General features: G+C 49.3%; 2 protein-coding genes across 7 annotated transcripts; both read right to left on the bottom strand.

Annotated features, from left to right (window-relative positions):
- Positions 1–3,020: 3,020 nt before the first annotated feature.
- Positions 3,021–14,531, bottom strand: KLHDC3 (kelch domain containing 3). Of its 6 annotated transcripts, XM_019830603.3 has the most exons (15): positions 14,307–14,531; positions 11,962–12,174; positions 11,608–11,784; positions 11,345–11,460; positions 11,095–11,166; positions 10,752–10,965; positions 10,585–10,671; positions 10,092–10,200; positions 9,899–9,972; positions 5,864–6,011; positions 4,848–4,914; positions 4,664–4,768; positions 4,229–4,303; positions 4,001–4,118; positions 3,021–3,554 (listed from the first exon to the last, which is right to left on the bottom strand). In XM_019830603.3, the coding sequence occupies exons 2-15, from the start codon at positions 12,113–12,115 to the stop codon at positions 3,418–3,420; spliced, it is 1,653 nt and encodes a 550-aa protein (XP_019686162.2). In that variant the 5' UTR covers positions 12,116–12,174; positions 14,307–14,531; the 3' UTR covers positions 3,021–3,417. The 6 variants fall into 6 exon arrangements, with proteins under 6 accessions (XP_019686162.2, XP_006931789.1, XP_006931787.1 ...); XM_006931727.5 differs by lacking the exons at positions 3,021–3,554; positions 4,001–4,118; positions 4,229–4,303; ... (1 more) ...; positions 4,848–4,914; positions 5,864–6,011 and adding exons at positions 7,954–8,573; positions 9,709–9,787; positions 13,435–13,476 and having other exon boundaries at positions 14,307–14,477; XM_006931725.5 differs by lacking the exons at positions 3,021–3,554; positions 4,001–4,118; positions 4,229–4,303; ... (1 more) ...; positions 4,848–4,914; positions 5,864–6,011 and adding exons at positions 7,954–8,573; positions 9,709–9,787; positions 13,403–13,476 and having other exon boundaries at positions 14,307–14,476.
- On the bottom strand, positions 6,368–8,079 carry LOC123385371. Its single transcript, XM_045057581.1, has 2 exons — positions 7,464–8,079; positions 6,368–6,451 (listed from the first exon to the last, which is right to left on the bottom strand). The coding sequence occupies exons 1-2, from the start codon at positions 8,077–8,079 to the stop codon at positions 6,381–6,383; spliced, it is 687 nt and encodes a 228-aa protein (XP_044913516.1). The 3' UTR covers positions 6,368–6,380.
- Positions 14,532–14,583: the final 52 nt, after the last annotated feature.

The raw sequence follows: 14,583 nt of genomic DNA, 5'->3' as shown, positions 1-14,583 counted from the left end.
TTCTCATAGCCTCTATTTCTTTATCCCAGATAGCTGGTTTGCACATAAAGGATCACATATTAATTCTACTTACGTGAAATGCTCCAAAACAGGCAAATCTAGAGCCAGAAAGTGGTTTAGTGGCTGCCTAGAGCTGGGGAGACTGGGAAGAAATGGGGGAGTGTCTGCTAGAGGATATGGGGTTTCTTTTTGGGGTGTCAAAAATGTTACAAAATTGGGATGGTTACACAACTCCGAATATACTAAAAACCATCACATTGTACAAGTTAAATGGGTGGAGGAAGTCAAGTGTGTAATATCAATTGTATCTCAACTCAATATATTCCCAATAAAAATCAAAAAGCAAGTAGACCGACTAACCCATCGCTGAAGCTCAGAGCTCTCCAATGTCTCCTGTGGGCCCTTGATGAAGGGGAAGAGTAGCAGGCTGAAGGCGTGGTGGGGCCAATACAGCCTTGTGATGGACATGCAGGTAAGTTCTTGACTACCCTTCATCTGAACCCCCCTCTTTTTTTTTTTTAATATTTATTTTTGAGAGAGAGTGAGTGAGCAGGGGAGGGGCACAGAGAGAGTGGGGAGACAGAAGATCTGAAGCAGGCTCTGCAAGGACAGCAGAGAGCCCAATGCTGCGGGGCTGGAACTCATGAACCACGAGATTGTAACTTGAGCCAAAGTCAGACACTTAACCAAGTGAGCCCCCCAGGCACCCCTAAACCCCCTTCTTATGCTTGGAAACCTCACACAAATTGAAGTTGAAGATAAAGCCCACCCCTCACCATATAAAAGACCAGATACTTGCTTTCCCAGCATTCCCCTTGCAGCCATATAACCAAGGTTTAGCTAATCAAATGCCTCTGCCAGGAATTTCTGAATCTAGAGCAAAACAAGAAGTGGAATACCACTGGTGGCAACAGGGGCATCTTCACAACACTCTCGTTCCAAGATAGCATTTAGAGTGCTTTTTTAACTGCTCAGACTTAGCTGCCAACCAGATTTTTTTTTTTTTTTTTGAGCTTTTCTATTACCTTCTTAGTGTTTTTTGAGCCCAATAGTTCAATAGTCTTTTTCTTTTATCTGTCAGAATCTGTTCTTAGGATTGATCTATGTGGCATCAGGGACCCTGGAGCACTGGATCCCTCTGGGCAAGATAAAATATCCTGGTAGCTTTAGCCCTCAGCTTACAATCACTTGGGGGACAAACACTTTATGCTCATTTCATAGTTCAGTCATCAGAATTACATCTACTCCTCCATTCCAGAGGCATAAAGCATTAGATATCCTAGCTTCTAATTCTACCTCTCTTCCTTTTCCTTATGACTGTTTTTTAGATGTTAGTCTTTAAAACGTAGTAATTTCATGATTTATCACATTAAAAAAACAAAAAACAAAAAACTATGCCCAAGGTGGGGCAAGATCAAGAGTTGCATGCTCTACTGACTGAGCCAGCCATCAATTTGTTTCCTGCTTGGAATTAATAGGGCTTTCTGAATCTTACTGCTTATAAATTTCAATTCTAGAAAATTCTCAGCCTCTTTAAAATATTCTCCTCTGGATTTCAGATTACATGTATTATACCTTCTTAATCTATCTTCCATGTTTTGTTCTTCCTATTTTAATCCTTTCCTCAGTTTCCATTTCTCTGTATCCCTGTGTTCCATCTTTGTAACTTCAAATCTACTTCCGGTTCATTCTCCTTTTAGATGTGTCTAATCTGTTGCTTAACCATAGTTTCTTTCTTTTTTAAATGTTTATTTATTTTGAGAGACAGCAAGATAGGGAGAGTGCACGCTCATGACAGAGAGAGAGAGAGAGAGAGAGAGAGAGAGAGAGAATCCTAAGCAGGCTCCGCACTGTCAGCATAGAGTCCAAAGTGGGGCTCAATCCCACGAACCATGAGAGAGAGAGAGAGAGAGAGAGAGAGAGAGAGAGAGAGAGAGAGAATCCTAAGTAGGCTCTGCACTGTCAGCATAGAGTCCGACATGGGGCTCCATTCCACGAACCATGAGATCATGACCTGAGCCGAAGTCAAGAGTCAGACGCTTAACCGAGTCACCCAGGTGCCCCATAACGTTTCTTTTTTTTTCTTTTCTTTCTCTCTCTCTCTCTCTCTTTCTCTTTCTTTCTTTTCTTTCTTCCTTCCTTCCTCCCTCCCTCCCTCCCTCCCTCCTTCCTTCCTTCCTTCCTTTCTTTCTTTAAAGATTTTTAAGTAATCTCTACACCCAACGTGGGGCTCAAATTCACAACCCCAAGACCAAGACCAAGGGTCACACACTCCACCAACTGAGCAAGCCAGGCACCCCAACCTTAAAGTTTCTAACTTCAAATAGTATATTGTTCATTTTTAAAAGCTCTACTTTTTATCAAACCAGTTTGGTCCTTTTAGATATTCTTTTCTTTAGTCATAGTTTCTCTTTAAATATAAGCAAGATATTTTGTTTTGTATTTTATATTTCTAACATCTGTCTTTGCTGGTCTGAGTCTGTTTTCTATTGTCCCCGATGACTCTTACTCATGGTGATTTCTTTCCTTGTGTGCTTCATATTTTCACTGAAAGCTCACATTCCTTCAAATTTTATCTAAAGGAACTCCTTGAGGCTTGAGTTTCAAGTACAACCCTCCAAGTGAAGATTACATTTGCTTCTGCCAGGTGCCTGGAAGCACTACCAACCTGAGACCACTTCAAACTGAATCATTAATTAGCTTGAGGATTCTCTAGTCCACATGGGAGTAGGAAATGTAGACCCAAACAGTACCGACAACCAGCTGTGCTTCTACATTACTGGGGAAACTTTCTGTCCTCACCTCCTCTCTCCCTCTGTATCCAAAACCAAAACTACATAGGTGAGCTGTGAGAGTGGTTTACCCTTTCAATGATCGTGTCTTCTTTGAGGTTTAAGTAGGAGGGGTCTCTGGTCTGATTTCCCACTTTATGGGAGCCTTAAGTTTGCTGCCAGCCCCCACAGATGGCCCACTGAAACAGTAGTTCTAGGCCGCTCGAAAAACCCACCAAAAAAGAATAATAAAAAGAAGAATAACAGGAATGTTTACAATTTAGCTCTTACATAAAGTCCCAGCATTAGGAGCTATCAACAGACTTTACAGCCTTCACTAGCCTCAAGATCACTCACTCACTCACTGGCCCTTTTTCTTCTACACCACGATCACTGGTTTAAAGCAAGGATGGGAGAACATGAGGACGTGATGAACCAGATCCAAGCAGAGAAAGTGTGCCAGGACAGAAGGCTGGGCTGCTCTTCTTGTCCAAGAGCCCTCTGGTCATCTTTGAGCCAATCTAGCTCAAGGGCAGCTATGATCCTTGCCCTTTCATGAAAAACAACTAGAAGAGGCCAAGCCCAAGTCTGTCCCCATAGATCCGTTTCTCACTGGGGCAGTGGCAGAGCTGAGAACCGTTCCTCATTACTCTTTGTTCAAAGGGAGATGTCTCCGGTCCTTGCCTGCATTTCGGCGCCTCTTTCGACTCAAGAAGCTCTCTAACTTCTTACTGCGTTTCAACTCCTTGAACTTCTCAGCTAGGACCAACTGGCGCTGCTCAGCTAGAGAACAAAGAGAAAGAAAGCAGGTAAGCAAGGGAGGAGGCACTCATCTTTTTCTTTCCCCAGGTCTGTACTTCTCAGCCTCGATGCTGGGATACATGACTTGGTTGGAATTCACTGGTGTGTGCAGCAAGCAGATTTTTTCTACCATTCCCTGCTTTCTCCATTAAACCAACTATGAGCTCCTTCTATGTGCCTGGCCCAGCATATGTAGGGGAGGCGGGAGAGATAAAAGCAACACTCCTTGCCCATAATCTATAATTAGGGATACAAGAATAGTTACAAATTAACTCCTCCCTACCATTTCTATTTTCCTCCAACTTCCCATGGGATCCAGCCTTCATGACTTCGTTAGGGAGCTCACGGACCCCCAACACAGCATGCTGCCTCTATGGCCGCCCAAGCCTGTCCCTGTAACCAGCCTGTGACAGCTGTGCCCCACTTACATTTCTTTAGGAAGTATGGCCGATGGCCCTGCTGGGCCCGAGCCCGCCTCTCCTGCTTCAGGGCCAGGCGCAGCTCCTGCTGCCGCTTGCGTTCCTGCTGTGCCAGTTCTTGCTGCTCCTGAGAAGCAAAGATGAGGTGGGTGGATGGGTGAGTAGGAGGGACTGTGAACCACCTCCCGCGTGCCCTGAACTGTTCTCCCCGCCCACCTGCGATTCTGACCCACTCACCATTCTCTGGAGCAGCTGCTGCAGTTTCTCGTGCTCCTGCCCTGAACGGTGCTTCTTCAACTGCTTTTTCACAAGCTCCACATTATAAAATGAATATGACGGTTAGCAGTCTGCAAACGTCAACCAAAATGTTGTGCCAAGCATTATACTAAGAGGTTCACGTTTGTTAATGCAGTAACACTAAGAGATATGAATTATTTTATTATCTCTTTATGATTAGAAAAGTGAGAAGTTAAGGAACCTGCCAATGGTCACACGGCTGGTAAACTAATGAGCCAGGATTTGAATAGAAGCACATTTGGGAAGAGTTAAATCAATTAAGGAGAAATAAATCTGCCTACCACCATATTCCCTGTTCCCCTCTGCCCAACTCAATAACCTGTACCCGAGTTTCCCACCCCTGGAATCCCCATGGGCTGGTCTAATGTTCCAAACCTCTTTCTCTTTGGCTCGGATGTCATTCAGGAATTGATACGTTTTGTCAAACACCTCAGGATTATATTCCCCTGACAGATCATCAAAGCGGGGGTCCCGGGCTACCTTTGGAAAGAACAGAGAGACTATAAATGAACTGTTCAATCTCCCCTCACTGAGACAGCCCTTCCTGCTTCCTCCTCACCTTCTTACTGACTGGAACAACTTGACGCAAAAATGGCACCCGAACCTTGGCTGACATTTCCAGAGGCCTACGGAGAAATTAAAAGACATGTTGGGGCGCCTGGGTGGTGCAGTCGGTTAAGCGTCCGACTTCAGCCAGGTCACGATCTCATGGTCCGTGAGTTTGAGCCCCGCGTCAGGCTCTGGGCTGATGGCTCAGAGTCTGGAGCCTGTTTCCGATTCTGTGTCTCCCTCTCTCTCTGCCCCTCCCCCGTTCATGCTCTGTCTCTCTCTGTCCCAAAAATAAATAAACGTTGAAAAAAAAAAAAAAAAAAAGACATGTCCAGGGTCTCCAGTCCTTTTTTGTTTTTTTTAAAGATTTTATTTTTAAGTAATCTTTATACCCAACGTGGGGCTGAAACTCACAACCCCAAGATCAAGAGGGGCACCTGGGTGGCTCAGTCAGTTGAATGTCTGACTTCAGCTCAGGTCATGATCTCACGGTTCATGAGTCTCAGCCCCACATTGGGCTCTCCGCTGTCAGCCTGGAGCCTGCCTGGGATCCTCCATCCCTCTCTCTCTCTCTGCCCTTCCCCCAATTGTGAGTGCTCAGTCTCTCTCTCTCAAAAATAAAAACAGTAAAAAAAAAAAAAAAAAAAAAAAAGAGGTGCACACTCCACTGGCTGAGCCAGCCAGATGCCCTGGCTCTCCAGTGTTGTTTTTTGTTGTTGTTTGGTTTTTAACGTTTATTTTTGAGAGAGACAGAGTGCCAGTGGGAGTTGGGCAGAGAGAGAGGGAGACACAGAATCTGAAGCAGGCTCCAGGTTCCAACCTGTCAGCACAGAGCCTGACGTGGGGCTTGAACTCACAAACTGCAAGATCATGACCTGAGCCAAAGTCGGCCCCTTAACTGAAAGGGCCACCCAGGCGCCCTCCCTGGCTCTCCAGTCTTGATCAAAGGCCTCCCATCTAGGAATGCAGACACCCACTCAAAGTCCCAGGTATTCTCAAATTCCTGGGGCAGGCCTTGCTCCTCACCTGTGCTTATCTGCAACACATGCATTTTGGACAGGTGGTCTAGAACTTGGCTTCTTAGTATTGTTTCCAGCTACCAACTGTTTGTATGTCTTAGTCCCCATTTTGTTCTGCAATTCCAACAGCTCTTCAAATGACATGTCAGATGTGTCTGTGGAAGGAGGGATGGGGACACAACTCAGCACAGCATCTCCCAGCGTTACAGAGACATCATCCCACCCTCATTCCTTAAGTAACTGACCCTTTCCAATATCCCCATCAGGCCAATCACGACAGGCTTTAGGCAGCGCAGGTTGCAAGAGTGCTACACTGACACCTAACTTCCCAACCATTCCCACCATCTGCTAAGGAAGGTATACAAATGTACGGTTGGGGGTAGGCCAAGCCACAGTCCATTCTTTTTCATTTTCTTTTGAATCCTGCCTTCACGGTCTTCCCCACAGGGCATGTCTTCCTTGCTCAGTTACCACTGCCAGTGCTCTCCTTCATACTCTCAGCACCTCTCACCTCAGCCAGTGCTCTAGCCTCCTAACTGGTCTTCCAACCGCCATCTCCTCCCAAAGTGATGCTGGACAGGCTGGACAGGGGCATCTAAAATGCAAAGCTGATCTCATCATTATTCCTACCCCTTTCCCATACACATATGCTTCAGATCACATCACTTCAGAACTCAAAACTCCCTAATAGCTTCATCTTGATCAGAGTAAAAGCCACAGGCCTTATAGTGGTTTGAAACCCCCCATGTGACCTCACCCCTGGTCTCTAATCTTGAGTCCTATAATCTCTTTCCCACTCCTCTCAACTAGTCTAGCACTTACTGAGCAAGAAGATCTATGATCCTGCCTCAGTTCCTTTGCATTCGATGTTGCCTCTGCTTGGAATCTTTATCCAGATGTATTTACTGTTTCCTCACCTCCTTCAAACGGTTGCTCAAATGTCACCTACTCAGTGAGGCCTTCTGTAACTACCTAAAATTGCAACCCCTCCCTTGCTTTCTCTCCATAGCCCTTATAATCTTTTTGAAAAACTGAGGTATAATTCACATGTCAAAATTCACCCTTAAAAATACACATTCCTCTGCTTTACCTTTTACTGTATTAATTTACTTTTTTTTAGTCATCCTTTCTGAAAGATAAGTTCCATGAGAACACGATTTTTAAGATTTTATGTTTAACTTATCTATACACCCAATGTGAGCTTGAACCCACACCTCCCAGATCAAGAGTCACATGCTCTACTGACTGAGCCAGCCAGTCACCCCAGAACAGGAGTTTTTGACGGCTTCTATTCACTACTGTATCTACAGCATCTAGAATGGCATCTAGAACAGCCCGCACACGATAGATGCTCAACGAAGATTTGCGAAATGTGTTCAATCCTGACCTACTAACCCCCAGCAACCAATGCCTCCCCAGACTGTACTTTTACACACGCGTTTTCTCTCTGCGCAAAACTCTCATCCTCCCTTTCAGAAACTGCCCAGGCTGTCCTAACCCAGGAAGCGCCTCCTCACACCCCACTGTCCCATTTCGTCGGCGACGCTCCCCGCGGTGGCCTCTTACAGAGAACTAGGCAGTTTCACGGTCACTGCGCCGCCACCTACCCTTCTCCCCGCCCCGCGCTGCCCCTCGGCCCGGCACGAGGCCCTCACCCTTCCGCAGGACCCCGGGCCCCACGCCCTCGCCATCCTCCTCGCCTCTACTGGCCCTGCGGGGAGACCCGAGGGCCGCCGCGATACGAGAACTCTCTCTCGGCATTGGCTTGTGGGACGCGCCGGGAGCGAACGGCGCCACTTCCGCCCTCGTGCCTCCCGCCCCGCCTCTTCCGGCTTCTCCGGTAGACGCGTCTGCGCAAGTCGGTGGTGGCCAGGACACTCCGGCGGGATGCACGCACTCGGTATGCCGTCGCCACCTTTTGGTCACATGGCGCTGGACCCCGCGCTCTAGAAAAGCCAGGGCCAGGCCTTGGTGGTATTTGGTTTCCTTTTGCTCTTGGCAGAGAAGCCAGAACCTGGCAGAGAAGCACCCTGTCCTTTCGCAAGCTTCTGCCATCCACCCCCATCGTATTCCACAAAAACAGATCACACGTTTGGAGATTTTTAATCCATTTTTATAAAATCTGAGCTGGCTGGGAGCGTCAGGGAACAGCAACAGCTCAGGGAAGGGTGGGATTATCTGCTGGTCCTCGCCTCCCCAGGTCAGGGAGAATGAGGGTTTCATGGCAACAGTTGCAACTCCTCTCAGCTCCCAATCAATGCTCTTGACTCAAGCAGGGGGAGGGGGTGGAAACAAGGGTGGGGGAAGCTCCTGAGGCTCAGGCACTGCTTGCTTCTCCCTAATCCCCATTCCCTTCACTTCCCAACAGAGCCTGGCTGGCCTGGGGCAGAGCAGAGGCCCAGGAGCAGTTGGAAGGAGGTGTATGGGACAGAGCACCAAGGGGAAGGGGCCCTCGGCCCAAGGGGGTAGGGAACTAGCCCTCCCCCCTACAGCTCCCCACTGAGTTCACAGCACAGGAAACACCTCTAGTCCAACAACTCCACGCAGAGGTATACCGAGTCCAGGGACCAAAGGGGCAGGCAGGTGAGGGATGGGGAAGGGCAGTGAAGATAATAGCAGGCTCAGGAAGGGAGGCGGCAGCAACTTTCTCCTACCCATGGGAGGAGACGATGGGGCGACTGATATTGCTGTTGGTGGTCATGGCATTCAGCTCCCACCTGGAAGGCCAACAATGACAGGCAGAAAGGGCAGAAGAGTGGAGCCTCCACCCTCAAGCCCAGAATTGCTCAAACAAAGCTATGAACACACCAGTCCCTTCAACATCCTAAAGCTCAACCACCCACAGCCACCTCTTTCTTATAGCCTTACTGTTTGACATGCTTGTTAACAATCATGGCCCCACCCACCACCAAATCTGGTATCACCCACTCGTCCACCTGCCAGCTCATGTAGACTTCCTATCTATGTTTATATATGTGTGCTTATGCCCAAATCCTGGAAAAATCATCTGTATACACACCTCAGTAAACTTCCCACACTACCTTTCCCCCTTTGCTCAGATCCAACCAGGAATGCCTGTTTTTACTCTCAACTCCCAACTCTTTAAAGGCCCTGACTCCCCTCTCCTAGGCTTGTACAGACTTCCCCAGCCCTCCCACCACATTAAAATTAAATCCCTTTTTTCTCCCTTTCTTTTTGACAATTCTGTCATCCTACAAAGATTTACCAAGTACCCCCTTTATGCCAAGACCCTCACTACAGTCTACTTGGTTTGAAATACTTGCACATGTGTCAATCCTGAGCAAGCCCATGAGCCATCAGTTCAGCCTTGTATACTTCGTGTCACCAAATACTGAACACCACCCCCCCCTCCCCCAGGCAAGTAAGAGTTAAACTGAACTGATACAGGAGAGGGAAGTGTCCATAATGACCCTGAAGGACACAAGTATACACCAAATAACTTTTGGTGCTTGATTTGGACCTAAGAATGGAATTCAAAGGGAAGTAGCTAGGAAGGACCTCCCTTAACTCTGGAACTAATGTGATCCAAAGATTCCTATACTTGTCTTTGCAGCTAACTTCAAAGATTTAATTGAACTTTCTCAGCATGTTAAAAACAACCATACAGGCTCAGGTCTCGGGAAGTGATGCTTCTGAGCTTGGTTTGAAACACCGGATTTTTTTTTCTTCATATGATTTACCCAGCTGATAATCCTGTATCTCCTTTGCTCTCACTCTCAAGTACATTACATCTCCAGCAGAACAAAAACTTCTGTCCCCTCTATACTGAGAAACAAGTTCATCTGATCACACACTCTCAACCAATTCCTCCTCTCCAACCACTCACTGTACCTGATGTCATGGGGCAAACACGACTGGTCCAGGTTATACTGAATCACGGCCAGTTTACACAGAGTCTTCAGACTAGGGCCTTTGAAGGAGAAGTCAGAGAGAGGGATACGCTCAGAACCAAGGAAAGGGTCCACTCCTCAATGTCACCACCCAAAGACAGGGACACATATCTGGAAATATGTGTACTTACTAAAGTCCAAAATGTGTAAATCAGAATGATCTATGAGGTCAAATTCATCTCCCAGGCCTTCCTCAGGAGATGGACTATAGGGATCAAAAAAGAGATTAAGGAAGGAGGAAAGACTACCCATGAGACCCTCCTCCTCAAATGCCTCCCATGCAGTCAGGGGCCCTTCCCCAAGCCCTCCCACTTTCCTCCTAACCTGGTACCCCCAAAGAGAACAATCTTGTCACCAACAATACAGCAGCACTGGCGCCGGCGGGGACATGGCCCCTTCCCCTTCGGTTCAATCTTTTTCCAGGTAAAGGACACTGAAGAGAAGTTTATATGGAGGTTTAATACCTGCCCAGTCCAGACATCCTCCCTACCCCCATGCTCACTCTCACCTACTTAGGATTATTTTTCCCCTCCCCCAATTGCTCCTTGTTCTCCCCTTAAAGGCAGTGCTCTGGGGGCGCCTGGTGGCTCAGTCGGTTAAGCATCTGACTTCAGCTCAGGTCATGATCTCTTGGTTTGTGAGTTCTAGCCCCACGTTGGGGTCTGTGCTGACAGCTCAGAGCCTGGAGCCTGCTTCAGATTCTGGGTCTCCCTCTCTCTATGCCCCTCCCCAGTTCACACTCTGTCTCTGTCTCTCTCTCTCTCAAAAATAAGTAAACATTAAAAAAAAAAAAAAATGTAAAGGCAGCGCTCTGTACCAGGGTTAAACTTCCAGAGGTCATGGAAATGCCGGTTCAGCCTTGCATTATAGCCACCAAAGATGTACAGCTCCCCATTATAACCAACTGGAAGGAAAGAGAAACGTGAAGAGCATGAGGGCAACAGGTGGGAAAGGGGACCCCCACAGAGACCGACAGACACTCACAGGCTGAGTGGCTCCGGCGGCCCTCAGGCAGCACTGGAGTGGGTGGACAGTCCAGCCAGGCCTCAGTCCTGGTGTCAAAGACACGGATGCGATTGCAGTAAATCTCATTGTTGGAATGGAATGGCCCAAAGCGGTCGGCACGGCCCCCAAAGACATACATGTGACTGCCCAGCATTGTAGCTGAGTGAAAGTCCCTCCAGCGTGCAGGGTTGCCCTGGACAGGAGCAGAGAGATAAAAGAGTGGGAGTCAGCACGGAGGCTAGGAGGGGATCTGCTCTCACTGAGCTTCCTATGATTTCTTCAATTGAAAGTAAGGATCTGGGAGGAAGAAGAAAAGGCAGACCTTTGTACAAATAAGGGTCCATGTCATGGTACTGGTATCCAGCTTGTGAATGTCATTGGAAAAGCAGTCCGCCTGAGTGGGAAGAGAAAGGAAGTGAAGAAAGGAATCAAAGAGGATATCCGTGGTGACCCTCTGACTCTTGGCCTCTCCCGTCAAAACCCGCAAACAAGCCAAAGCCTCCCATTCCACCACCCTTAATTTCCCTTTTTCTTATTCTCACCCTAAAGTTCTAGTTTGCTCCCAGACATACCAGCTGCTCGTAGCCCCCGAAAATGTACATGGTTTTGCCCAGGACACAAGCTGAATGTCCATCCCGGGCCCCAGGAACTGTTCCTGACACTCGCGGTGTGGACCACTTGTGAGTATCTGAAAGAGAGGAGAGGCTGGGTCAGTAAGCAACCTCTGACACCACTCCCTCCTAGACTCTAGAATGCCCTCAGCCCACACCTTTCCCAGCCCATTCCCCGGAGGCATCATTTGGCAGAACAGAGCCTCTCTGAGATCCATACTCACTGACGTCAAAGGCATAAAGTACATTGCAGGCTCCTTCGGTGTCATTCCGCCCGCCCCAAAGGAAGACCATGTCATCGATGAGGACGGTCGAGTGTCCATACCGCATGTAGGGTACCACAGGAGCCTGCCCACGGATGGCAGGCCTCACTGGGGGCAGCTTTGTCCAACGCAAGGACACTGTGGGCACAGTTCTGCTCAGCCCTGGAAACCTCCTTCCAGGCTGTTCACCTTTTCCCAAACCAGACATTCATTCCCCCATCCCCTTTGGCCATGGGGACTGCCACCAAACCTCATTCAGCTGCCCGTTCCCCTCCCTGACATGGGTACCCAGGGATGGTCCCAGCATTAGCTTACCTGCGTTGAAAATGTGCACATCAATCTGCCGCAGTGTTTCATAGTCTTCACCAGAGCAGTAACCCCCGAAGGAGTATACCCGGTGCCCAACAGCCACTGCAGCATGGTTCACCCTGCGGGGCCCGCCCTCCAGGTGCACTGTCCACCGTAACATCCCCTGGGTCACTGGTTACAGCAACATGCCCCCCCGGCACGGCCTGCTGCCTCTGCTACCTGCACACAAGTTATGGCCATGGGCTCCTCAGGCAAGGTCTTTATCTGGCTCACCAGGACTCTGCCCAGGACCAGCCCTTGCCTCCAAGCGTCACCCTGGTGGCCCTCCCACACCCTTTCCAAAGCTCAGGTAGAGGTCAGGGAGCTAGCCCTGGTCCTGTGTTCTCCCACAGTGAAGGGCGGGGCGGCTCTGACCTGATTGACAGCTCAGAATTTGCTGATCAAAGGTTCAGCATGGTCATCCCTTACTCATGGAGGCTTCACCGTGTCGCTGGCCTGGCACAAGCTGCAAGCACCGCCTGCCCTTCCCAGGGCAGTGCATTCTCTTGTCTCTCTGGCTCTGCTCCGCTTACTGCCACCTCTCTAAGAATCTGTGCTCTTTAAGGTGGGGAAAGGGATCTCAAAATACTCAGGGCTATTAATAGTGCAGCCAACCCCAATCGGTCCATTGAAAGCTGGCATGGGTGCTTCAAAGGAGAAAAGCTTTTGGCTTTTGGAGTGAAACAGTCCCCCCATCCAGGGCAGGGTGGATAGGGTAGGAATGATCCAGGACAGGGGGCTCCACGGATGGTAAGCCCCTCAAAGGGAGCTCTCGTCAAGCTAAGCTGTTGTCATCAGGGTCATCCAGGGCCCCTCACAGGCACGAGGAGTTCCTTTAACAGCTGTGCCTGGTATACTGCCAAGACTAGGAACTTAAGCCAGAAAGGTATGTGTCTGCTGGGGACTGAGGGGGTGGGGGTGGAGAGGAGGAATTTTCCCCTCCTGCTACTTCTCCAACCCCGCTATTGTAATAAAGAACAAGCTGTTTCAGCAGCTCTTCTCCCACTTAGATCCCTGAAAGGGGAATGGGGTAGGGGTGTGTGTTAGAAAAGAGAGAGGAAGGGGTGGGGTGTGGGGGAGCCCTTGGGCAGGACAAGAAATAGACTCAAGCATGACCTGCCAACCTAGTGATAATGGGTACATTTGAAGGCTCTGTCAGACAAATGTTCCTCCAATGGGTATTGCCTTCGTTGGCAGGCACCTGCTGGGTTTGAGTGGATCATCTGCTCCCTGCTCAAGAAGCCCTGGCAGAGCGAAGAACCTGGCAGAACCTCAGGCATAGAGAAAGCAAGTAAGGGAGGCCCCTCATAAGAAAGAGACACGGTTTTCAGCTGGCTTGCCAGCCCCCCTCCCCCTTCAACCTCCCTCAACCCCCCATCCCATGCTTTAAATAGCCAGCCTGCCAAACCTGAAATAGCCCCGGCAGGAAACCACTCTCACTTCATTACTCCTGTTCTCAATCCAAAAGATCTTGGATCTGGACTTGTGGGGACAGATAGGAGGTTGAACAGTTTAAGAATGTGAGTCTTTTGTCTTCCCTCATAACTTCTACTCCCCCCCTTCAGCTATGTCAAGGTAAAAAATTCACAGGGGAAGAGAGAAGCAATTCCATCCAAAAGTGGACAGATTCTTAGCTGCTTCACAATGACAACTCAAACTCATGGAGATAAGCCCCTACTGTCTCAGGGGCCCCATTTGTCTCTGGGTCTCCTGGATCATTGCTGCATTCTCAAGCTTCCTGCATACCCTTCATGTACCTATCCCCCTCCCTGGTCTCTTGCAATGTCCACTCCCCATTTCTGGCCCTTCTTGATCTGTGAGCTTTGCAGTTTTCTCCTTTTTCCTTCTCCCACCGCACCAAGCTCCACCCCGACAGCCCTCCATTTTCCCTCTTCCACTAAGGGGAAAAAGGCGAATATTCACTGACCCCTTTCGGCCAGGGATATTCCTCCCTGCCTATGACGCTATCCCTGTCTTCTTCCAGTCATCCCAACACTCCCCTCCCTCACAATGCCAGACCCTCCCCTCCTTTTTTTACATTATCCTCAGCTTCCCCGTTCTCCTCATAGCCCGGTCTTCCTTCCAATTCCCTTCAGTGCCTCTGCCAGCCACCAGGTCCCCCCCACTCATTTCCTCACCATCCTCCCCCAGTCCTTCTTTCCCCATTAACACTCTCCTTTCCCATCATCCCCCTAGTTCCCTCCCCACCCCCACCTCATCACTCTCAGGCCCCTCCCCCACGACGCCAGCTCCAGGTATGGGCGACCCCAGCCCCTCCAATTTTCCTTGTTCTTCAACCCATCCCGGGCTACCTGCCAGGCCGGGCCGGGGCGGGGCCGCGGATCCTCGCGCTGCCTGCAGTCTAGAACCCGTTGCGCGCCAACCGACGGCTAGCTCCCCAACGAGATAAACACAGCCAGACTCGGTCCTTCCGGCGGGCAGCCGTGTGCGCACGTGCAGTCAGAGCTAAGTGCCCGAAGCCTACCGGGACTTGTAGTCCACGGGTTTCCAGAGGGACGTGAGGGGCTGAGGAGTGGCCAGGAGCCGAGGGAGGTTGTGCGCCTGTGCATATATGTGTCAAAAAAACCC

Source organism: Felis catus, chromosome B2, assembly GCF_018350175.1.
Source record: "Felis catus isolate Fca126 chromosome B2, F.catus_Fca126_mat1.0, whole genome shotgun sequence".
Classification (NCBI taxonomy): Eukaryota; Metazoa; Chordata; class Mammalia; order Carnivora; family Felidae; genus Felis; species Felis catus.
This window is presented reverse-complemented; position numbering and strand designations above follow the sequence as displayed.